This window comes from Pyxicephalus adspersus, chromosome 4, assembly GCF_032062135.1.
Source record: "Pyxicephalus adspersus chromosome 4, UCB_Pads_2.0, whole genome shotgun sequence".
Classification (NCBI taxonomy): Eukaryota; Metazoa; Chordata; class Amphibia; order Anura; family Pyxicephalidae; genus Pyxicephalus; species Pyxicephalus adspersus.
In genome coordinates, this window is record NC_092861.1 from 37,556,706 (window position 1) to 37,580,051 (window position 23,346).

The window sequence follows — 23,346 nt, forward strand, 5'->3', positions numbered from 1 at the left end:
TCAAGACTACAGGCTGTCATTGCCAGCAAAGGGTTTTCAACCAAGTATTAGAAATGAACATTTTATTTTCAGCTTTTTAATTTGTCCAATTACTTTTGTGCCCCTGAAATGAAGTGATTGTGTTTAAAAAGGCTTTAGTTTCTCTTTTTGTTAAACCCACCGAATTAAAGCTGAAAGTCTGCAGTTCAACTGCATCTGAATTGTTTCATTTAAATTTAATTGTGGTAATGTACAGAACCAAAATTAGAAAAAAGTTGTCTCTGACCAAATATTTACAGACCTAACTGTATGTTGTATTCAAATTATGCAGATATTGAACCTGCCACATATACACACAAAGGCCTAGTTTTACATGAATCCTAGGTCAGAATTAAACCAAACAAAGTAATAAACAAGTATAGTGTTTATATAATAATTAGTGTATCAGTACCATTTAAGAATTTACCTGGCTTCCTTCTTTAATCTCATGTTTTGCATATGAAGTAACGGCTTCAGGACATCGATCCAAAAGTCTCTCTATTGAGCTCTCATAGTTTAGGAGACGTGTTGCACATATAAGGTGTATGCTCAAATGTGCATTGTTGTCTTGTGGTATGAAATCCAGAAAAGGCAGAAATGATGCCACATCCAGAGAAGGTCCACAGAGAAGAGACTGCATGTATGAACAGACCATAGGTTAGTCACCAATTTTCTATTGACTTGAAAACACAGTTATACATTATTATCTCAACCTTTTAAAAAATGAGGTATCTTATTAGCACTGGGATGTACAATATCTGGGTAAAAGCTGAGGGATAAAGGCAGTGATGTGGGGTATAGCCAACTGTATGGGGCTAAGAAACCAATAAAAGCTGCCATGAGTATTACACGCTAGTCCAGGTATTTTAACAGATATAAAGTCCTGCATGATAGATAGTTCTGGTAGTGATAATTGCTTTTCCTAATAAAAACCGTAGTAAGTGTTTTTATTTCTTTTTACCAATTATGCTCATTTAATAATCAATAAAGGTAAAAGGATTTGCTACCTCTCAGCATTTTTTTTTTAAAAAAGGACACGAATATATATATATATACCTGCAATTTGATCAAATCTCCACAATGATCACAAGGCGAAGGTCCAGAGTACACCATCTTTAATACCCAAGGGCTAATTACTCCAAAATGGCTGCAGGAATTTCTCTACAAAACACATACTTTGGTATTTAGTAAGAACACACATTATTTATCCATCAAAAAAAACTGATGGTGATCTATTAACTTACCAGATCCTCTGCACTCTTTAAGGATTTGGTGCACACATGCTTTGGCTTGCATATTCGACACACATAATAAGATGTGAGTTTACCCATTACATCTTGTAGAACAGAGTCTGGAGGATATGAAGAAAGACGAGCCTCCCAAAAATCTACAAGCATTTGTGGCACATCATCATCATAGTTTTGACACAAAACCTATATAAAAAATAATATAAAGAAATCAAGCAAAAGGCACACTGTATTTTCAAATTGATACACTGTTTTTAGTAAATAACCTAAGTTAAAAAAAAAAAAATTCCTGAAGACAGTTTGAACGAAAAGCGGATAACTGCATGTACCTTTTAATATTTATGCAAATGTCCCTGAATCCCTCTCCTACCCATAGGGGATCAAATATGTAAATCTCAGTTTCTCAAAAGGGCTGACCTAGCATCTAAAGTTCATTAGGTGTTCCATGATACCAGTTCCTATAGTTCCCTTATTATAGGTTTCTAGGACTTTTACACACTTCACAGGATTAAAGCGGATCTTGCACTACAAACAAGATTCAATGCTAAAACACTGCACATACTGTGAATAAAAACATTAGTGATTTTGATACTTTAATTAAAATGCTGTCCCTGACCCCAATGTTAATGATGAAGAGTACTGACAATTCTCACTTAAAGATCAAGCTTCCTATAAAAGAAGTGTCAGAACAGATGTTAGACACAGACAGCCAACTTACTTTTTCAGGTGTCCTGCAACAGCCTATATACTTTTCTCATGAAGTCATTTTAAGGTCAGATATATAAAGCCATTTCAGCTGCTAATTACATACATGTGGACTGTGTTTAAGCATTTATATTTGTATAGCACCCCTCCTTATTCACTTGATAATCGCTGATGTTATCTCTGCTGACGTCGCCTTCTGAAAATTCTAGCCTATCAGACTATCCTTTTAGAAACACAATCTTAAGATATTTGTAGTATGACAGGACCACCCCTGTTATAAAATAACTGTAAAAGTAAAGAGTTGCAAGGTGTTAACATAAGCCATGGTAAACAAATGAAACCCAAGAGTGGACAGGTAATATAGGATAAAAATATATTTTTCTTCTACCAAAATACTAGAAAATAGTTCAAATGTTCCATTATACATTTTCTGCATTGATAATCCCCTTAAACATGTGTGTATATCTGTCTATAAATGCAACCTCATCATTTCAATAGCCCTTCTTTTAGTATGGTAGTACTTTCAGAATAGAAAAACACTATTAAGCTACGTACACACGTCAACTTTTTCTCGCCCAATAATCGTCTCAGGGCGGATATCTGGCGAGAATCTGGCGTGTGTACAGCCCGCGACGAGCGATCCTAATGCAAGAGAAGAGGGAGAGGGCTCAGCAGGGTAGGGTGCCACTTAGTCGCTCTCCCCCTCCCCTCTCCATAAATCAGAACGGTGCTGTATGTACAGCACTCGTTCATGCATCGTGCGGTTTTTATCATGAAAGATCCTTTCCAACGACAAGAATTGCACTTGTGTATATGGCCTGTAATCTGTCAATAGAAAAAAAAGTAGGAATAATACTAAAATCACACCTTAAAAAATAACTCTGCTTCCTTCAGATTAATTTTACTATTTTCATGAAAAGCCACCAAGGCAGCGATAAGAAGCCCTGGCAAGGTGTCTCGTAACTTAAGTGCCATCTCGGTAGGAATGATCTCTTTGTTCTTGCGTATCATGAGAAGGCGAGGCTCCTCCAGAAATCCATACAGTAGCAGAACCTAAAGGAGAATTGTGGAAAACTGATCAATAAACACACATAAAAAGTTTCTCCATGCTACCTGTATATATTTCTGAAATACTAAAACCCAAGACATGTATACAAAATTTTAATGTGTTCACCAAAGATGTGAATTAGTAAAAGCTGTATGTATATTCAATGCAAGATGGTACACAGGACTATTCCTTGCTGCATTAGTCATTTTCTGGTCCATAATGCTGCATTATGGCTGCCCGTCTAAAGCAAATCAGTTGTCGCTGGTGGGCAAAGGCAAATGTTTCCCACTTCACTAGTCCCATTCAATAATCGACATAAGGAGTATGTTCATTATAAGCAATACTGTTGTGCGAGATAATTTTTTAACAAACGGTTGTTGTAAATGCTGTCACACAGAATATTTCAGTTGTATTTTGACCACTTTTGAGCCATCAGCCATCACAGTTATCTATCTACAGTAATCTCCAAAATCTGAGCAATCTACCACCCACCTGCTTGAAATAACAGCAAAACTCAAAACTGTAAAACTGACATATTAAATTAAAATGCAAACCAAACCTGAAAAAATATTTGGGTTAATGTGTCTATTTTTTGCCAGGTTTTGTTTTTTTTTGTTATCCCTTGATTACAACGCTACTTGGCAAGCTATACAAGTATTTGTAAGACTGGATAAGATCTGCTTACCAAAAGCACATTCTTAAAAGACAAATCCAGTCAAAACTGTTTTACCGTTTGGCAGATATCCCCAAATGATTTCTTAGTCCTCTAGAACAGAGGTCCCCAACCCCTGGGTCGAGGACCGGTGCCAGTCCATGGCTGATAATTAGGGGCTGGCAGGAGGCAGAAGCGCCGGCAGTGGGAGCGCCAGTGGCCTCCTTACACTGCTCTAAAGCTAGCGACAGTGTAATAGCAGGAGCGCAACCAGTGGGAGATGGGCGGCTCTCCTCTGACACTGCTGACACAGGAGCTGCTGAGAATGGCAGAGCAATGTATGTAAGGCTTACACTTCTCTGCCATCTGCCATTCCCAGCAGCTCTAACACCTGACAGAACACCGGCTCTCTTACACTACTCTTCTATTCATAGCTAGAGTGCAGACAGGAGGCTGAGCTGCTGGGAATGACAGAGAAGTGTAAGCTGTACATATACCGGGCCGCAGCAAAATTTTATTCTGTTACCGGGCCCTGCTGTCAGAAAGGTTGGGGACCACTGATCTAAAAGACTGGCACACACTCCCCACCGAGGCTTGCACACCAACATAAACCATTTTAATTCTAATTCCTTTGTTACATTTTCAATGTACTGTATTATTTTGGTAGCTAAAGAAAACAATTGTTCTTGTTGAAGTATTGGTCTGCGATCATTCTTCCCTCTTCCCTCGTCAACCCTAAAGCCTTTCTTAGCTGGGCATAAAGAAACAAATGAAAATATTCTGTCCACAGAGATGAGAACTCTGGCAAGATGACCCTTTCCTAGGAATAATAACATTTTCAGTAGAGTGGACCTTTTCATCTAATTACATTGAGGATCAATAACTAGGGCGGTGTCTGCAAATGCTATTTTTGTCGCTGATGAATGAACAAGCCCTGGACACATAGCGCTGTTCTGTTCTATGGAGAAGGCATGGGGAAGAATAAGCAAGCAGCACCCCGCTGTGCCATCCCTCCTTGACATGCACAGCGGTTGTTCCCCATCGGACGAGAATCATGTGACCTAATGGTGTAAAGATTGATCTATAGCAAAGTGTATGTTCACTTAGTAAATATTGTAAAGCTGTGTTTGCTTCAACCATCTAACCATGTGATGAAAATCTCTCCAGGGTATTCAAAGGGAGTATAGCTTTCCCTCTACAAGTCTAAGTTAAGATTTCTTGAACAGTTTTTTTTTTTTACTGCTTTTATTGGACAGTTAACAATTTTCCTTGACTTCCTAGGGTATCCAAAATAAGTACAGCTTTATCCGATTTGTAAATCTAAGGCAAGAGTCACTATACTGCAAAGTGGAAAGTTTTATTTTGCGGCTTTAGAAAAATAGCTGCAGCTTCTAGCTTATGCCTAGCCTTTGAGAGGACATTATTGCCAATACTATTTGATATCTCACCTCTGGATGACGATTCATCTCTGCTTCATACTTTTGAAGGTCCTGCATTCTCAGTGCCATAGCTGCCTTTGTAAGAGAGATTACAGCTGAACATGCATTGGACTCCAATTTTTCTAGGAAGGCCATTGCATTAGCTGGGCACACATTAACCATGCAAGGGCTGGATAACACATTAGGTATTTGTTGTGGTTCTGCAGTTTTAAATATCTGCAATACCATCAAAGCCATTTCCTTAAACGAGAAAAAAAAAAGAAAAAAGAACAACTTTGGATTTGTAAATCCTAAACACAACCTAAACAGTAAAATCTATGAACAAAGGACTATAAATGTACACCTATATAAAGTACAGTCAAAGGACCAGCAGTGAAAAAAATACTAATTTAACATATTTAACTAACTTAAAGTTTATTTAGTTTAACATTAAATTTCTTGTTATGGTAAAAAACTGTAAAGGTTTTCATTATGTGTTAATGACCATAGAGGCAAGTTTATGTTCTTAAATTCCCATTCAACTTGACCAATAGCAGTGTGTCACCAAAAAGTTTTATACTTCACTCAGTTGTTCCTCCAGGTCTTCACAAAGAGAATGTTTGAGGTAGAACATGAATCCTTTGCCATACTCCTGGGGAAAATCTTTGGAAAGGACACGGTCTATAACTTCAGACACAGATAGGCAGGACATCTTGTAGTAAGGAAGTGCCAGGTGTGATTTCTTGGTCTCCAACCTGATGGTGAGGAGAGTTACAGGTATTTAGAATTGTATTTAAAATGTTTTTTTTTTTTAATTGTTTAGGGCCTATTCATCCTTCTCCTACTACTGTTTACATACATTTAGTTAGAGAAAGATCACCAGTAACCAAACAAGACTATGCTTCCATTTTGGCTTAAAAATTATTACCTACTAGTAGACAAACATCCACAAGTCTAAATGCCCAATGTCATCCATAAGTCTAAATGCCCAAGGGTTAGACACTTTGTTATGGAAGCATTGACCATGCTATTGATATGTTTTGGCCTCCATATACTGCAACAGCCATCTATGTAAAAACTAAAAATTAGAAAAGTCTAAGAAACTGCTATGTTTAATATATTTAAGGTAAGACATTTTAAAAATTCTAAAATTTCTTAAAACATATAAATACTCAATATTAGCATGGTGGTCAGTGGGAAGAATGCCATCATTGCAGATACCCAAAAGGATAAATAGTCTCACTTAATCTGACCAGAGGGGCACAGACTGCTCATTGCTCAAGAAACCCCCAGCAACCTCTGTAGTAACCCTGGTTGAGAAACACTGGTCTATATAGATTTATAACACCATCTGGACAGTTTACCTTCTGGTAATTATAAATCAACTTCTCCATATCTAACTGGTAAGAGACAATAGTATACAAACATATTCTTGTCTATGAGTCTCAATTTACATACATGACTAATCTTTTCTGCTATCAACATAAAATATCAAATATACAATTGAATGTAATCCTTACTCCATGATATAGCCTCTCTATAGGACTCTCATCCTTTCTGTTTCTAAGGTTTGTTGCCCCCCTCTCCTAGGCAGCAATTCTTTGGACCTCATCCAGAGAAATTTTGAAAGGTGTCCTCCATCGATCATGTATAACTGGTAATTGTAAGTTCAGTTGAGATATAGATCTCCATTATACAGAGGAAACTAAAATGAGTAGTTAAAAAAATTATGGACCATAGTGATTAAACCAAGTGGGCGACAATACAACAATATCACCTGTATTATTCTCCATATTGATCTGCTGGTTACACCGATTAGAGGCTTTTTTTGTTGCTTAGTCATTTATGCTTTTTGGGCTGTGTACACACGTCCTATAATTGTCATTGGAAAGGATCTTTCACAAATCCATGAATGACGAACAATGAGCGCTGTACATACAACAGATTCTAGTCTGACATCAGCCCTGAGGTTTTTATTGTCCTGAAGTGTGTACATAGCCTTAGGCTGCATACACACGTGCATTAATTGTCGTTGGAAAGGATCTTTCATGATCCTTTCTCTTGACAAACTACTGCACGATGTATGAACAAGTGCTGTACATACAGCACTGTTCAGCTCTATGGAGAGGGAAGGGGGAGAACAATGGAGCGGGCACCCCGCTGCGTTCTCTCTCCCTTTGCTTCCATTAAGATCGTTCATGGATCCACCAGGATGGTCGTTCAGACGATGGGCGCTGTACACCAGATTTTTGACCGATATAGGCCCTGAGCCAATTATCGGATGAGAACCATTGCAAGTGTGTACGTAGCCTTAAACTGGATTATTTGTACTTAGAAAATACTGTTGAACAATTTTGCATGGGAATAAACATTGTATTGTACTTCAATCTGATAAAGTCTTTGAGGATTCTTTGTTCTATTCATTAAGCCAATCTTAATGTCTCTAAAGCTACGTACACACGTCAGATTTTTATCGCCCGATAATCGGCATCGGCCAATTATCGGGCGAAAATCTGCCGTGTGTACAGTCGGTGTCGTCCATCGTCCGGACGACCGACCTGCCGGATCCACGGACGATGGACGACAGCCGATCGTAATGAAAGTGAAGGGGAGAGCGCGCAGCAGGGTGCCCTAACGACTGCACGAAGCATGAATGAGTGCTGCACATACAGCACCATTCTGCTCTATGGAGGGTGGGGGAGACAAACTGGAAACCCGCTGCGCTCTCTCCTCTTCATTGCACATGTGTACCTAGCCTTAGGGAGGTGATGTGTTAACAATTCTTTCATTCTATATTCACTACTGTCCTGTAAAATACTGAGTTAATCAGAAAAGCTGCACTTCTTTGTGCACATATCATTAGACTATTTGAATATTCTATGGGTCACTTTTAATTAAAGGGACAAATTAAAAATAATAAACAGTTATTGGTTATCATGATATCATGTGTTCTTATTACTGTCTGTGGATATGATGTGGAGGCCAATTTGTTCTGACTAGGGATGAGTGAAAATGGCTGACACTCTCCATTTCTCCATTGAGACTTTATCCGATTTCAGTTCCCACGGTCACCTGGGCTGATAAATACAGCCCGGGGAGCGTGGGATCTTGCGGTCACAGCTGATCGGAGGCACGCGAGTGCTTCCAATCAGCTGTGATGGCAGGCGAACTCTCAGTGGAGTTTCTCCATTGAGAGTTCATCTGAGTTCTGCGAGAACAGGACCTCATGGCGAATCGCAAGGCCGTTCTCACTTACATGTTCTACAAGCAAAAAAAATTTGCCGCGAGATTGAAATTAAGAATTTCGCTTGTTCATCCCTAGTTCGGACCTAGGCATCATTACAATACTTTTCTAACATTACTGAATCATTATCTTATTTTTCTTTGTCTTACCAATGTAGCTGGCTTTTTAAACTGCACTGGTGACTACACAAAGTTTACAGGACGCTTTATTACATGTATTATTTATTACATGCCTATTGGTTCCTTTTTTTTATGGCTACCTAAAATAGGTAAGGAGTTAAAAATCAAAAAATATTAAACACCCACATGTATAAGTAAATGCAATGTTTTGTGCTAGAGTTATTTCTAAATGAAATAGTTTTTTTACTCACAAAACTGAAACCTAACAGAAATGTAGCAACTACAAATCATGTTTAATAAGAGACTTGTGATGTATGGCAGTTCTACAATAATATGGGCACCAACCTGCTGAAACAGTCCCCTAAGTGGCCACAACTCTCTCTGAATGCGGCTTCCAGTTCTTCTTTTTCTGCCGGATTTACCAAGTCAGGATTCATTAGTGCAGATCTCAGCAACAGATGAGCCTCACTGAGCAAATGAATGCTGCCCTGGGTCTTCACAGTATCATACTTCTTACTGTACTCTACCTAGTGAAAGGCAAAAACATGGATAGAAAAATTACTCAAGTTAGGACAGTTTAGATCACTGCTTTGATTCACCAAACTAATAAAGTAGGACACTAGCATTTAATTGCTTTGGCAATTTTACAGTCCAACCCTCACATTTTTATTTCCAGTTTTTTGAGAAAGGCACAATCTTTCATACTGCATGGTTATTTGTGACTTTAGCTCGAAGAAAGGTTCCAGCTTCGTCTTGCTGCACTTAAGCATTTTAGCAATACATACGATTTCTGAAAACACTTATAAGGAGTGCATATTTCTCCAAAATAAATGATCATTTTAAAATAAGGGCCAGTGTCAATAGGCCTAGTGGTTCAAATGCAGCATGTTTTTGACATTGGTTTGAAATAATTTAGGGATCGTTCACAATTTATTGACGGGTACATATGATCTGCAGACCTACATTTCATCTATGTGAGGCAGCTTTTTCATAGACATGTATAGGAGAGAAACAGCTGTCACACAAACAGGATCCCCTAAAATCTGGCTCTAAAACCTACTGGTATGCTTGTACTTTCCAAAATATAACTTACCATTTCTCTGTACAGTTGGACAGGTGGTGTAGTGCTCACAATATAAAGATTCCAGCCAGGTTCTGTGTCTGATAAAGCCTTGGTCTTTGTATATCCCAACTTTTTCCTACAATGTGAAAGAATAGTTGAAAAATTCTTATTCACAAAATACCAGCATAATATAAACAAAAAGAATGCAAGTATTATATGTTGGTAGACACTTAATCACAATTCAGACCCCTCAATTACTCAAATTACTGTAAAGAGGCTCTCGTGATTGTCTCAGGAAAAAATCTAGTGTTAATACTCATGTCACATGTTGATGAGGAAGTTGTTTGTGATGTGCCATGTTGAGTTGCTTACAACAGCGTTCCCTCCCTTCTCCATGGAATAGAACAGGCTGCTTGACACAGAGCCATGCAGAGTATCTGTGTAACAATGATTTCTAAATGTGTAGCAAGCATTTTTCTCTTTCTTTGATGACAAAATGTATGGAGATACATGGGAATATTTTAAATAATTAAGTCACCAGATACCACATTTTCATAAGGACAATAACATAAGGTACAATCCAATATGATATACATATATACAGTTGTGGAATGTCTGACTTAGGTATAAATACTAGTCAGAGGTCTGGATGTCAGACTAAATAAATCAGGCTGTCTCCGAGTATCATGGCTAATACTGGTTACAGCTCTACGGTGCTCAACTGCACACTAGATAGCTGTGTAGGAGCAGCAAACCACAACGCAGGTAACTAGATGTGTATTAATGTACATCGCTGCATAATATGTTGGCCCTATATAAATCCTTTTTATTATTATTAATAATAATAATATTATGGGGCTGCAGCACCAATCTTCAAATGATAACTGCATGGTTAAAAAGCAGCATGCAAGTTGGCAGCAGCCCTGTATAAAAACATGTTGACGCTATATAAACACTGTTTAATAATATTAATTCACTTGATCAGAATGTTGTTTTACTGTGAAAATATATGTGTGTTTTTCAGTCAGTTTACATACATATAGTGAATATTTTCTAATAAATTAAACATAGTATTAAAAAATGACAGTAATCTTTAAACTTACGATAACCGCTTAGAATTCTTCCTCTTATCTGGCACTTCTTCAATATCTGCCTTTGTCAAGATAACTATATAGTTGTTAAAGTGCTGAATGGCTTTTAGTCCTATAAAGAGCTGCATTCTTAGTGTGCAAACATCCATGGAGACAGGTGGACAAGTCTAGGAACAGTGATTAAACGGTCACTACATTAAATCTTTGACAGAAAAGCACATATTTCAGACTACGTTCAAAATTCATTATTGCAAAATAATATTTGGGAACAGAAGTAGTGTCATGGGAAGTGAAACAAGTGAAGATCAGACACAAGATTCCAAGGGTTAAAAAACACACAAACAATGAATAGCTCAACAATAGACAAAAAAGACATACAATCCCAGCCTCATGAAAACTGATAAGATGTCAGTGTTCAAACAATGTGCAGACAAATCAAGCATGCAAATCATAAGTAAAGACTACTTTTTTGCTGGCAGAACTGATATTAGGTACAGCCCAGAGAACAGAATAAGGATCAAGGTGATGAACACAGAGCAGGTTACATACCTTCATAGTAGTGTCAATATAAGGATCTTCCTCACGAACTATTACTGCACTGCATCTTACCGTGAAACACTGCAAATTATTCCTGTAAAAAGACAAATAATTGCTAAAGATCTCTGCTGGTGTAATAATACCATGAATACATATCTGAAGACCACTTAAGTCTTAACTTAAGTTTTTGTTTTTTAATAAAGTAGCATTTTTTGCATATTTGTTTATTTTTCCAATGGTCTGAAATTTGTTTTTGGAGATAAATATGAACTATTGCATAAAAATTTATTTTTTGAGCAAAAAGATCAAATATTCAGCTTATTTTGACATTTTTTTTTTTTTAAGAGTCTTGGTTTGCTTGATTTCTTTAATTGTTTAGAAATCAATAAGTCAAGCTGAAATGTACACAATTAAGCCCGGTACAGATGTCAGGTAATTGTTCCTGAAAAGGATCATTCATGATGCTTGTTCTCCCTCCTTCCCGTCTCCATAGATTATTTCCAGTGACAGATAAAGGAAGGAGCATGGTACACACAGTGCTGCTCTCTTATAAAGAGGAGAACAAGCAAGAAGCACTCTGCTGTCCTCTGTTCTATTGGAAAGCATAGTGATTGTTCGTCATTTTGCTGTGACAGATTGATGAACGACATAAGGTATTCACTGTACACATCAAATTTTTATCAGAGAAGAGCACAACCTTTCATATCAGATGACAATTATCTAACCCATGTACAAAGCTTTATCCAGAGCAGTGGCTTATCACAAGGACTTATCACTTTTCTAAATCTGCAGTCCCAAACCAAAGTAAAATGCTACAAAAAATGTCAAGCAACTCAAATATTTTAGATTCTTATTTATTACATTATATATACAAAGAGCAGAATACCTTGTAATAACATGCAGCAGTTGGGGAGTCAGAACAGCCTGCTGCGACCTCTCTGGGTACTGATAAACAGAGACCAGCTGTACAGTGTTCAATAGACTATACAAATAGCCAGCGTGCGGCATTGAGAAGAAACAAAATATGCTAAGCAGGTCTTTTTTGGTGTTGCCAGCTTTTGCGGGGACATGACTTCCTGTTTCAAAAACAGACAAAAACAGTAAACAAGTTTAACAATTTTTTTTTAACAATGCTGAAAAATTATTCATATTTAAAATTAAAAATAAATACAAAATTTTATTTTGTTCTCAGGGGCTTTACAAATACAAAAATGAAAGCTGAGAACTGTTGTGTATCTTACTATATTACATTTCTGCCATTTGACATATAAAATACTTAATGATTTGGTTTTACCTGTTTTGTACACGGGCATCAGCTGCAAGGAGTGCAATCTTATAGTTTCAACACTGAGGCCATCTGTAAAATCTGGTGCAAATCGTCTATGGAAAATATTAAAACATTAGAGTATTTAAATATGTTTTACATTTTTATTCAGTATTGAACCTACAGCATGAACCTACTGTGAATGGGTTTTAGTTAAGGAAAAGTTTTTTTCTCTAATTGTTCATTCTTCTTACAGTTGTGCAAAATGCTTGAAATGCATGCAGCAGCTTTTCACACTTAAGTTAAAAAATCTTCACTCCAACAAACTGTTCAAACAGTGATCACTTCGCCTACAGTCACCACAAACCCAGAATATAGGCTGCCAATCGTAATACATGTTCTTTTTCTAATGCTATTTGAAATTCACATTGTTACTACCAAATCGATGTAAAAAAAAAAAAAAAAACAGTAATTGTCTCATATATTGCTTCAATCTTCTGGACTGTGTAAAATAAATGATAGGATTGTATAATTACTGCACTGTCCTGGGCAAATTGCATTTACTATACTTAACATTTACTTAAACCAAGAAAACAATTACAATAGGGCTTTGTCATGCACAAAACTGTGAATAAAAAAACTCCTAATTAGAGTAAAAACCTTTCAAGATTGAAGATTAGTTGTACACAATGCAATCTTATATAATGGGAACAATTGACACTACAATGTATCTCTATGTACCAATTACCTGTAAAGCAAATAACTGACACAGAATTTGGTTCGTAAATCTACAGACAATCCAGTGGATTCAGGAGTGATCACAATATTGCAGGATTTACATTCTTCACCAATCAGTTCCACCGGTCTGTCAAACACAACAAAGTCTTCACACTCTGATAGATGAGATGATGTAGATGGGAGTGTGTTTTTTGTACCTACAGAATTAAATACTATGTGAGTACTTACAGATCTTTCAAATGGGGTAGCTAGAACGGTTAAAGTAGAAGTTCAGACAAAAACATAAAAAATGATATATTACAAAGATGAAATAAAAAGTAGCTTTTGTAGCAATACAAGCTATTAATCTAATGTCCTCCCCTTAGGACTGCCAACGATAACTTCTTATAAAGCAGAACTATACTCACCTCCCCTGGTTCCATCGTTGGCACAGACATCTTCACCGAAGTTCAGGCCTTTGGCCATCTAGATTGGCAATTAACTGCACACATGCATAAGATGTCATTCATTCCTGGCAGCCAGCTACACCAGAATTATACACTGAGCTGGGCATGTGCAACTAGCGTATGTTTAATAAAATATTGCCAAGCAGGTAAGTTTGATTTATTTAAAAAAAAAACATACAACTTCCCCTTTCTGCAATAAAGAACTGCCCACTCAGTTTTTTTTAGGTTTAGTTCTGCTTTAAGCGAAGGTTGTCATGATCCTTCCACCAACCTGAGATTCCTCTGTTCAAACAAGCTAATCTTTGGAATTGCATCCCTCACCAGCCTTGCCCCAGCCTCACCCCAGCCTCTGACTGTACAGTAATGTGCTCATCTATCAGTAATTCTGCGCTCTCCTGCTAGCAAGAGTTTCTCGTCAGCACATGAACCAATTGATCTTGCTTGCTTCTACCTCTACCGTTCTGCTATGCAGGGTCCAGAAAAGGTGGATACCAACCCAAGTTACTTATGAATGACATACATATAACATCTGAATTAGGAAAATAAATAAATTAACCCTTTCATTAAACTTTTTCTTTGATGCCTAGATATTTAGTACAAACTTAGCATGTGTGCACAACCCTAGGACTTATCTGCAAGTTTTGACTTTAATATGAGCTAAATAGTTAGATGAATGTACCCTGACTGTATTGGTATTGTGATGAATACAGCCTAATATTCAATCAAAAAATGAGGTAATTAGTTAAAGGTATATTTTATTTTTAAAGCATCTCCATCCATCAAACAATATACTGGTTACTGTGGATAGAAAATGGTTCATGTAATCTGATTTTGGACCCAGTCTAAGATGAAAAATTATACATATAAGGTCTGGAAAGTAAAACATGGTGAAACAGGTAACTCTAAACAGTAAAGCATACATATCTCTATATGTGTCACCTTTCTCTGGCCGTTTTCCCAGATCCGGAACAGCTGTTGATATGTTTGGCAATACTTCTTGACATTCAGACGTCATCCTGAACACCAGAACTTCTAGCTCACTCATTATACTGATGAAGTTGGCACAGAAATACACCTCAACAGGCACAATTCCAGAAATGTGTAAAACCATTGACCTGTCAAAGTCCAACACTGGAATGCCATGAATGGAGATGTACTTCATGCTAAATACCACTAGCTTGCTCTTGCATCCAACCAGGAGATCTCCTCGCATCGGACAACAGGAGAGACGCAGAGGGTTCTCAGAAAGTGGCATCTCAATGATCTCCATTTGGTCCTTTGACGAGGCAGTAGAGAGGGTATCGGGCTGGAGTCCGACCATTCGCACACTGACACGGGAGCTCCCTGTAGACTGGCATCTCCAGTTCACATATGTCCGCAGAGAGGAAATATTATTTTTCTCTTCAATGGTTACCAAATAATCTCCTGGGGGACAAAAACATTACACAAATAGCTGTAATTAGAAGGTTTCAAATTGGTTATATCTCCATTCCTAAACCAGGAATTCTTCATTTTGTTTGCTTGGCCCCATGCATAAAGAAAATTAAACCCATATATAAAGTGTTATATTCCAATATATCAGTCTTTACATATGGTGGCTGCAGTCCTTATATTTTTATTTATTTGGTACCTCTGCAGATAACACATTTTCTATCTTCAATAAACAGGAGATCAGGAGATAAGTAGATTATGGAAAAAAGACAAGCTTGTGGTTTGCTTTCAGTTTAATTTAAGCAATCCTAAACTTGACAAACAAAAAGTCACCAGGGGGTAGAGCTGACAAAAGAGACATGCAATGAGGAATAGATAACTGACAAAAGAGAGATTGCAAAATAAAGTCCTGGCTCCTGTTTGCTTTTTGTTTTAGATCTACACTGTGTGGGTATGTGCATTGTATTTTAGATCTCAGTTCTGTGTGTGGCACCAGCCGCAAGAGGCATGTGCAGCAGTTAAATCATTGTGGGCCATGCCCAAGAAGATAGCAGTCTGGAGCTGGCTGCGAAGATGACCCTTTAAAGAATGCAGCAATGACGGCTCCTGGACCTGTCATGAATGCAGGGTGGCTCCACACAGGTAAGTCTGTGCCTTAATCAGCAAGCATGCCCAACACTGCCTTGCAGTTGGCACAGAAATTATAGAGAAGAGAAACTAGTCTCATATAAATAGATGGCAGTACACCTGAAAGGAGGGAGCATCAAATCCCACAGCTGCAAACTGCGTCAGTGATGTTAAACTACCAAAATCTTCAACAAGCGCCATCAGAAATTAGTTCAAAAATTACAACTTCCATTTCCTTCATAAGTTTGGATTTACAAAACTTGCTCATTTATGCAAACCTGAGCTGGCATGCATTTAGTTGTGTTGTACTACACTCAGTGTGTGTTTTTTTCATAAAATATGTTCCACTTTGCCCATAGCAATGCAACAGGTTTGAGCTTGCCAATGCAAGTATGTAAATGAGCCCAAACTAAGAACCCGAATAATGTGAATACATGCAATAATCAAATCATCTGTTAGACTGGGTACACATGTGCAATGGTTCTCGTCCGAAAATCAGCTCGGGGCGATATCAGGCAAGAATCTGGTGTGAAGAGCTCGTAGTCCATCATCCAAACGACCGTCCTGGCAGATCCATGGACGATGGACAATGAATGATCATAATGGAAGTGAAAAGGAGTGCCACTCCGTCGTTGCTCCCCATAGAGCAGACCGGTGCTGTATGTACAACGCTCGTTCATGCATCGTGCAGTCGTTAGTCATTGGAAAGGATTGTGAAAGATCCTTTCCAAGGATAAATATTGCACGTGTGTACATAGCCTCAGATAAAAGAGCTTCTACAACTACACAATTGTCTCCAATGTGTCTTACCTATATCACTGTAATGCATTTGAAGCACTTTGCCAAGTGTATTAAAGCTGCAGAGAGGCTGGCACAGCTCTTGGCAGACGGTGAACACTTCCACCTTGCATCCTCCGGCGCTGGTCACAAACACGCTATCCCGGCCGCAGCAAAATACCTCTGGAGCTTGCTTGGTTGGCACAATCCTCTGAGAGCCAAAAGGGTGGCAATTGTAAAGCTGCACCATGGTGCCAGTAGTGGGGATTTCCAGGTGATTTCTGTACAGATGTTAGCACATATTGGAGATCTCCATTCTCTGGGTGGCTACAATTCATATAAATCGGTGTGTGCACACCCTGAAGTATACTCCTCGGTGATCCTGTACAAAGGAAATAGGTTACAATCACAGCTCCCAGGCTGCCTTATACAACCAATCCCTGGCCAGCTGCTGTACAACTACAAGTCCAAGCAGGAACACTGAGGTCAGCTGACAGAGCTGGAACAAATTCCCTGTTTTGGAATATCATTGCCTGGAGCTGTGTCCACTCCTCAGGAATAACAATTCTAACATGAAATAACAAATGTCTAGCCATTATGGTGTAGTGACAAAAGCAAAATTTATATACAAACACAATTCCAGTAATAATCTTACCCTACATCCCATGGCTGCAATCCCAGGGCTGCTGTACAATGCTGTGCTGGGCTTCCATGTTCTGACACTCACAGAACAAAATGAAAAGTGCATGACTACACCATCACCCCCCCTCTTCGTTACACACCACGTGACTCCCATAGGCAGGTCACGTGCTGCCACCACCATAACCCGCTGCCCTGCATACCTTTAGACGTGAATCGCTCCCTTTGATGTTTACTCTCTGTGTGGGCGGGGCCACATCGAGCATAGCGCGCACCCCCCGCATCCCTTTAGACGGGGACTCTCAAATATGAGTTTTGCAGTGTGAGTTACAATGACATTGATTAGGCTTCGCTCGTACATTCGTGTTTTATTGTGCGTATAAGTGTGTGGTGACGGCCATTTTAGTATACATTAATCTACATTTGGATTTGTGCGAGAATGTATAGAATATATGTGGCAGGGCAGAGCAAGCAAGAAGGAGATTTACTTTATTATTTATTAAAATCATTTCTAATAAACATCCACACACTGCTGTTATCTAATACAACTGCGTCACACAACTCTATGACACGCCCTCCATAGAGTACGCAAATTATTAAAACCACGCCCACTGCGACACGCGAGCTCCTAAAGCTCCACCCCAAATATCAGAAGCTTACATCAGCCCCGCCTTCCGCAGTTCCACTGGCCTCCTATGCCAGGCGGATGAATTGGCTGGCACGTCACGTGCTTTTTGCTGATTGGCTAGAATTTCTGCTGGGACGGGAACCCGGAACCGCTTGTGTTTGGCTGAATTGTAGAGGGCGGGAAATCGCGGGTTGACTTCTCTTGTGGTGATATTTGTCGGAGTGTTGTTGTGTTAACTCTTCATTGTTGTGCTCACCTTTCATGTCAGCATGTCCTGGGGATTCACAAGGTAATACTGTGCGTGTCCTATACACAGCCGGGACGAGGAATATGTATGGCAGCATGTGGTGTGCAGTACTGTGGTATTGTTACCTGACAGGACAACATTTATATCTGTTACCCCTCCCCCGGTGTGTGGCGGCTGATCCCAGGCCTTGTGGTATTGTGGTGGCATTCACACACCCCCCCCCCCCCCCCCTACACATCTCACTAATATGCTGCCTTGTCCAGGGCTCCATGCATAGCAGCACATTTGTTTTGAATGGACAACTCAATTCCACATTAATAATTGTGTGGTGAGGTCCAATGTTCACCGTATTCACCTGTCTGTGCACTAACATTCACACTTTTTGCCCCTCAGGAAGCCACCGCTGCAAACTTCTCTTAGTGGCCCCTCGCCTCTTCTGTATATGTATAGAGAACACTGTTATTCCTGTAGGGATGAGTAACATTTCACAATTGATAGACATGAATGATGTCTTCCTGATTATTATTATTGTTAGACAGGATTTATATAGCGCCAACATATTACACAGCGCTGTACATTAAATAGAGGTTGCAAATGACAGACGAATACAGACCGTGACACAGGAGGAGGAGAGGACCCTGTCCCGAAGAGCTTACAATCTAGTAGGTGGGGGAAGTAACACACAATAGGAGGGGAGATTTGGAGCATTGGGAAGTAGTGAGGGTTTTAGGAGAAGAAGCTGGGTAGGCAAGTTTGAAAAGATGGGTTTTGAGTTCCCTTTTAAATGAGCAGAAAGTACAAAGAGCGACAGCAGAAGAGGAGTCGTGAACCTTTCACACTCTGAGGAATGGAAGTATTGGGGGGGGGGGGGGGGGCTGTGCCATGAGTTTGCTGCATGGTGACCAAGGATGGCCGCTGTCACCCAGAGACACACTGACCTAACACTGGGAGATGATGGGAGTTTCCATTGCTGAACTCATTTTATAGAATGGAAATGACCTGGGTGTAAAACTGATCTTTTGGGGTCAGTAGTTTAACCTCCCTGGCGGTATTCCCGAGTGTGGCTCGGGATTAATTTTCAGTAACAAAAGCAGTAACTCCGAGCCACACTCATGGTGGAATTGTAAATGTCATTTAAAAGCTTACCTGGTCCCCACATGCCCTCGGCGTCCTCCAGCAGAGTCCAGCATCTGCGTCCCCTGGCGATGCCTGCCCGGCATCTGCGTCCCCGGCGCGTGAACTTTGGGGACACAGATGCCGGCCGGGCATGGGACAAGCAGCTGGGAGGCGGTACCAGACAGAAAATTTACATTTAAAAAAGTGTTTTTTCAATGTACCATTTTGACATTTAAAAATGCTTCTAAAATCAGACCGCCAGGGAGGTTAAGTTGCACTGATACAAACACAGTGAAGACATTTCAGGCAGAAGATCAGAACACCCACCAGACAAACTGCTTTTTTTTTTCTTTTGGTACCAGGTCAGAAAGGTTCACAGTAGACTGGAAGTATAAACTTTGTAGAGCACTGCGTAATATGTTGGCACTATATAAATACTGTATAATAAAAGGTAAAGTCTGCCATATTTGCCTTTATTTCAGCAATGTGACAACTTGCATCCTCTCCAGCATTGATATCATTGTTGTCTTCTGAGTTTAGGATTACCTAATCCACGCCAAAATAATCCCTGCACCAAGGAATGCAGAGAATCTGATCCCTGCATGTGTGGCTCAAAATACAATACTAGGTAGAGCGGGCCATTCCAGACTTGAGGTTTACCATAGGCTCAACCTAGGGGATTGTGGTGTGGCTAATAAAAATGACAAATTGCCTTCTTACTGTGCAGGCACTCAGCCACTCTTAATTATTATTATTTTTACACAGTATTTATATAGCGCCATTATATTACGCATCGCTGCACAAAGTCATGTCACTAGCTGCCTGTCAAAGGAGCTCACAATCTAATGTCCCTACCTCATGTTTTTTTTTTTTTTTAATCCAGTCCCAGGTCAATTTTGGGGGGAAGCCAATTAGCCTAACCGCATGTTTTTGGGATGCGGGAGAAAACTGGAGTACCTGGAGGAAACCCACACAAACAAAGGGAGACACTGCAAACTCCATGCAGATAGCGTCCTTGCCGAGATTCAAACCTGGGACCTAGTGCTGCAATTATGTGACAAAGTGGTAGTGAAACTCTGTGGTTGACAGCTAAGTAGTTAAATAGGGGTGGGGTTACCAGTGCAAATTTCAATTTAGGCTCTAAAAGGTGCTAGAAAGTTCCACTTCAAGGGTCATTTCAGACCCATAAGAACCACAAAGTTCTGCTATGGGCTCAACCTCACCTATTCAAGTGAATGGGAGCAGTTGGGAACCATTTGTTACACTAGGCTGTAACAGATAGTGGGGCAGTTTTATAAAGCAACACCTTGCTTTTGGCTGTGTGTCTGCTTTTGCGATTACAACAATGTCAATGGCAGCGTTACCTGTGGTGTGGATTGCGACTCCTGTACGCACATCAACAGTTTGCAGCCAACCTCAGGTTGTCTCTTCTGATATGTCTCCACAGTCTACTAAATTTTATTATTGACTATAGTGGTGTGTTGTTTTTCTCTGTTTACTAAATGCGAACACGGAAATGATAGAGAAGTTGATAACATCCATTTGAACATAATGTGGCTCGGTGGTTTTGCAGCATTCGGGTTCTGGATGGCATCATGGAGTTTTCATGTTCCACACATTTCCCCATGTGCACTTTATTTTCCTCTCAAAAATATACTAGAAGGTTAATTGTCCCCCCCAAATTGGCTTTGTAAATAACATATGACTATTGTAGGAACATTAGATTGTGAGCTCCTTTGACCGACAATAAGTGACATGGCTCTCTAAAGCACTGTGGAAGTTGTCATTGCTGTATAAATCTAGTTACTGCTAACTTGCATATTAGTTATTTGTTTTCCCACTTTTGTTTGTAGACACGATGCCTTGAGACGTTTCCTGTCTGTTCAGTATGGCAGGGTCAGAAGCCACAATTCCAACCTCTTCGATATGGAGCCAGACAACCTACCATCAACTAATGATTCGTCATCTGCAGAGGAGGATTTTGATTCCTTGGTTTTGTTTGGCATGTTAAGAGGGAATGTGGTTGGCTTGCGTTATTATACTGGGGTGGTGAGTGTAACTTACAACAAAATGTAAGATGTAACCAGTGGTGGAAATGATTGCATGGCATAATGGGCAGATGAATTGAATCCAAAAAAAAATGTGGGAACCTTTTCCCCAGAATACATGATTTGTTATATCCAGCCTGTTTGGGGCTTTCTATTTGGTTTCTATTTTGCAGGTAATGTGTGTTACAGGTGTGTTCTACAATATAATTTAATTTGTTTAATTGCCAATATTTAAGTCCAGCTAGCCTAACACTAGACATCCACTCCCTCATCTCCTTCATGTAGTTCCTTCCTATTCGGATTAAATGTCTTCTAGGCTTTGAAGATGTAAACACAATCCCCAAAACAATTGGAACAGATCAAACTATATTAAATATGTTTATATTTACAAAGAGATTATATGAAATATTGGATTGTTCACACTATACATTCTATTATTCAGCCACCAGATGGCACACACTGCTCCTTTTCACTTTGTAAACATTGAATTTAATTCCATGTGTGTGTGAGGAAACTGCATGTTGTTGTTAATATTAGTATTATTATTATTAGTATTAATAAACAGGATTTAAATAGCGCAAACATATTACACAGAGCTGTACATTAGATAGAAATTACAAATGACAGATACAGACAGTGACACAGGAGAAGGAGAGGACCCTGCCCGGAGGAGCTTACAATCTAGGAGGTGGGGGATGTATCGCACAATAGGAGGGGAGATGTTGACAGAATACTCAATCAAATGGCTCCCCATAGGGTTTCACTCACAGCTCAGCCTTAAATTAATTGCATCTGCTTTATCTATTTATTCCTTTGTGTTTTTAGTATTAGTAAGTATTAATAATAATTAGTAAGTAATGTATTTGTGTGTAAATAAATGCAACCCAACACAAACATACTTTTCTATTTAACTACCTGGGCATTTCACTGATGTCTAGATTTCTGTATCAAAAGCGGTAACCTTTTTTTATGAATTTTTTTTTTTTTAAATTGTAGACCTGTAACTTACAGAAATATGTCCGAACAAGGGTCTAGTTGATATCCTGAATATAAAAAAAAGTTTGAAACACAATCATGTAAAAAAAAAAAAAAAAAAATTTACTTTTAATAAAATAAATGAAAAACACAAAAATCAGCTTAAACAAGAATACATAAATAAATCAAAAATACTGAAAATGCAATAATTTGGTATACTGTATAGTAATATATTTTTTTAAAACACCTCCCTAGTGTGGTAAATTTTAAAACAAAGTCCAACGTCACATACCTATAGACAAAACCACATAAATATATTTTGTATTATTTTGTATTGGATTGGGACGCGAACGCCGGGTGCTCTAATTCTTTCCGAACTTCAGTACTTCCATGCAAAAAGTGTTACATTTTTTGCATGGAAATTTAAGATTGTAGGCTATAATTCACCGAATTACTCAATAATTACTTATAATTCACTGAATTACCGCATTACTCACCAAAATATGTCCAAAATTTAAAAAAATTAAATATTTTTTTTTATAAAACATAAAAAAAATCTTTAAAAAAAAAGTGTGTAATGTAATTTACCTGTACAGTAGCTTATATAATATATATAACATTCAATTATATATAATATAAAGATTTCTTTGTATTGGACTCAATACACCTTTTTTGTATTGAGTTCAATACAAAGTGATTTGAATTTCCCGCACCGACGCATGCAGCAACGTCACCGGGAAACCCCGGAGATCATCACTGCACACGCTGGGAGAAGACAGAAGAGGACAGACGTGTCCGGAGAAGCTGCGGGGACTGGGTAAGTATTTTCTTTCAGTTGTAATCCGATTGTCATACAATGTTGTATGACAATTGAATTGCAATATAACTTTGTTTATATTTTTAGCTACCTCGACCTTGGTTCGGGGTAAACGATAGTAGCAAGTTTACTTACCCCAAACTAAGGTCGGGCTAACTGCCCGGGTGGTTAAAGCATTTAGAGTATACTAAGATAAAAAAGAAAAGTTATTGTTTTTTTTTTTTCAGGTAAACAATAATGAAATGGTTGCACTTCAACGTGAACCCAACAACCCATACGACAGAAATGCAGTTAAGGTGAACAATGTGAATGGAGAACAAGTTGGACACATAAAGAAAGAACTGGCTGCAGCTTTGGCCCAGATCATGGACAGAAATTTAGCGAAGGTTGAAGGGTGAGTATATTCCTAGGGCCTTTGCTGAAAAGAATGATTCATACATGATTAGATTTA

At 38.8% G+C, this 23,346-nt stretch overlaps 2 protein-coding genes across 9 annotated transcripts in view; one reads left to right on the forward strand and one right to left on the reverse strand.

Annotated features, from left to right (window-relative positions):
• Nucleotides 1-17,215, reverse strand: part of HPS3 (HPS3 biogenesis of lysosomal organelles complex 2 subunit 1) — a 19,992-nt gene extending 2,777 nt beyond the window's left edge. The window contains exons 1-16 of one of the 3 annotated variants that reach the window (XR_011920274.1): nucleotides 17,081-17,206; nucleotides 16,459-16,807; nucleotides 14,530-15,015; nucleotides 13,155-13,341; nucleotides 12,437-12,522; nucleotides 12,029-12,218; nucleotides 11,155-11,236; nucleotides 10,618-10,772; nucleotides 9,545-9,650; nucleotides 8,797-8,978; nucleotides 5,669-5,843; nucleotides 5,119-5,349; nucleotides 2,838-3,023; nucleotides 1,263-1,451; nucleotides 1,075-1,179; nucleotides 431-652 (exon numbers count right to left, since the gene is read on the reverse strand). Coding sequence is in view for 2 of the 3 variants with exons in the window: in XM_072407888.1 (XP_072263989.1) it covers nucleotides 446-652; nucleotides 1,075-1,179; nucleotides 1,263-1,451; nucleotides 2,838-3,023; nucleotides 5,119-5,349; nucleotides 5,669-5,843; nucleotides 8,797-8,978; nucleotides 9,545-9,650; nucleotides 10,618-10,772; nucleotides 11,155-11,236; nucleotides 12,029-12,218; nucleotides 12,437-12,522; nucleotides 13,155-13,341; nucleotides 14,530-15,015; nucleotides 16,459-16,675 (2,784 nt within the window). In the remaining variant the exon portion in view is untranslated. Of the gene's footprint in view, nucleotides 1-430; nucleotides 653-1,074; nucleotides 1,180-1,262; nucleotides 1,452-2,837; nucleotides 3,024-5,118; nucleotides 5,350-5,668; nucleotides 5,844-8,796; nucleotides 8,979-9,544; nucleotides 9,651-10,617; nucleotides 10,773-11,154; nucleotides 11,237-12,028; nucleotides 12,219-12,436; nucleotides 12,523-13,154; nucleotides 13,342-14,529; nucleotides 15,016-16,458; nucleotides 16,808-17,080 lie in introns of all 3 variants that reach the window. The other 2 variants (XM_072407888.1, XM_072407889.1) reach the window with 2 other exon arrangements.
• A 566-nt stretch (nucleotides 17,216-17,781) lies between these two features.
• HLTF (helicase like transcription factor) overlaps nucleotides 17,782-23,346 on the forward strand; it is a 30,996-nt gene continuing 25,431 nt past the window's right edge. For 2 of the 6 annotated variants that reach the window (XR_011920275.1, XM_072407895.1), the window contains exons 1-3: nucleotides 17,824-17,981; nucleotides 20,909-21,104; nucleotides 23,123-23,289. Coding sequence is in view for 5 of the 6 variants with exons in the window: in XM_072407895.1 (XP_072263996.1) it covers nucleotides 17,962-17,981; nucleotides 20,909-21,104; nucleotides 23,123-23,289 (383 nt within the window). In the remaining variant the exon portion in view is untranslated. Of the gene's footprint in view, nucleotides 17,982-20,908; nucleotides 21,105-23,122; nucleotides 23,290-23,346 lie in introns of all 6 variants that reach the window. The other 4 variants (XM_072407893.1, XM_072407894.1, XM_072407892.1 and 1 more) reach the window with 4 other exon arrangements.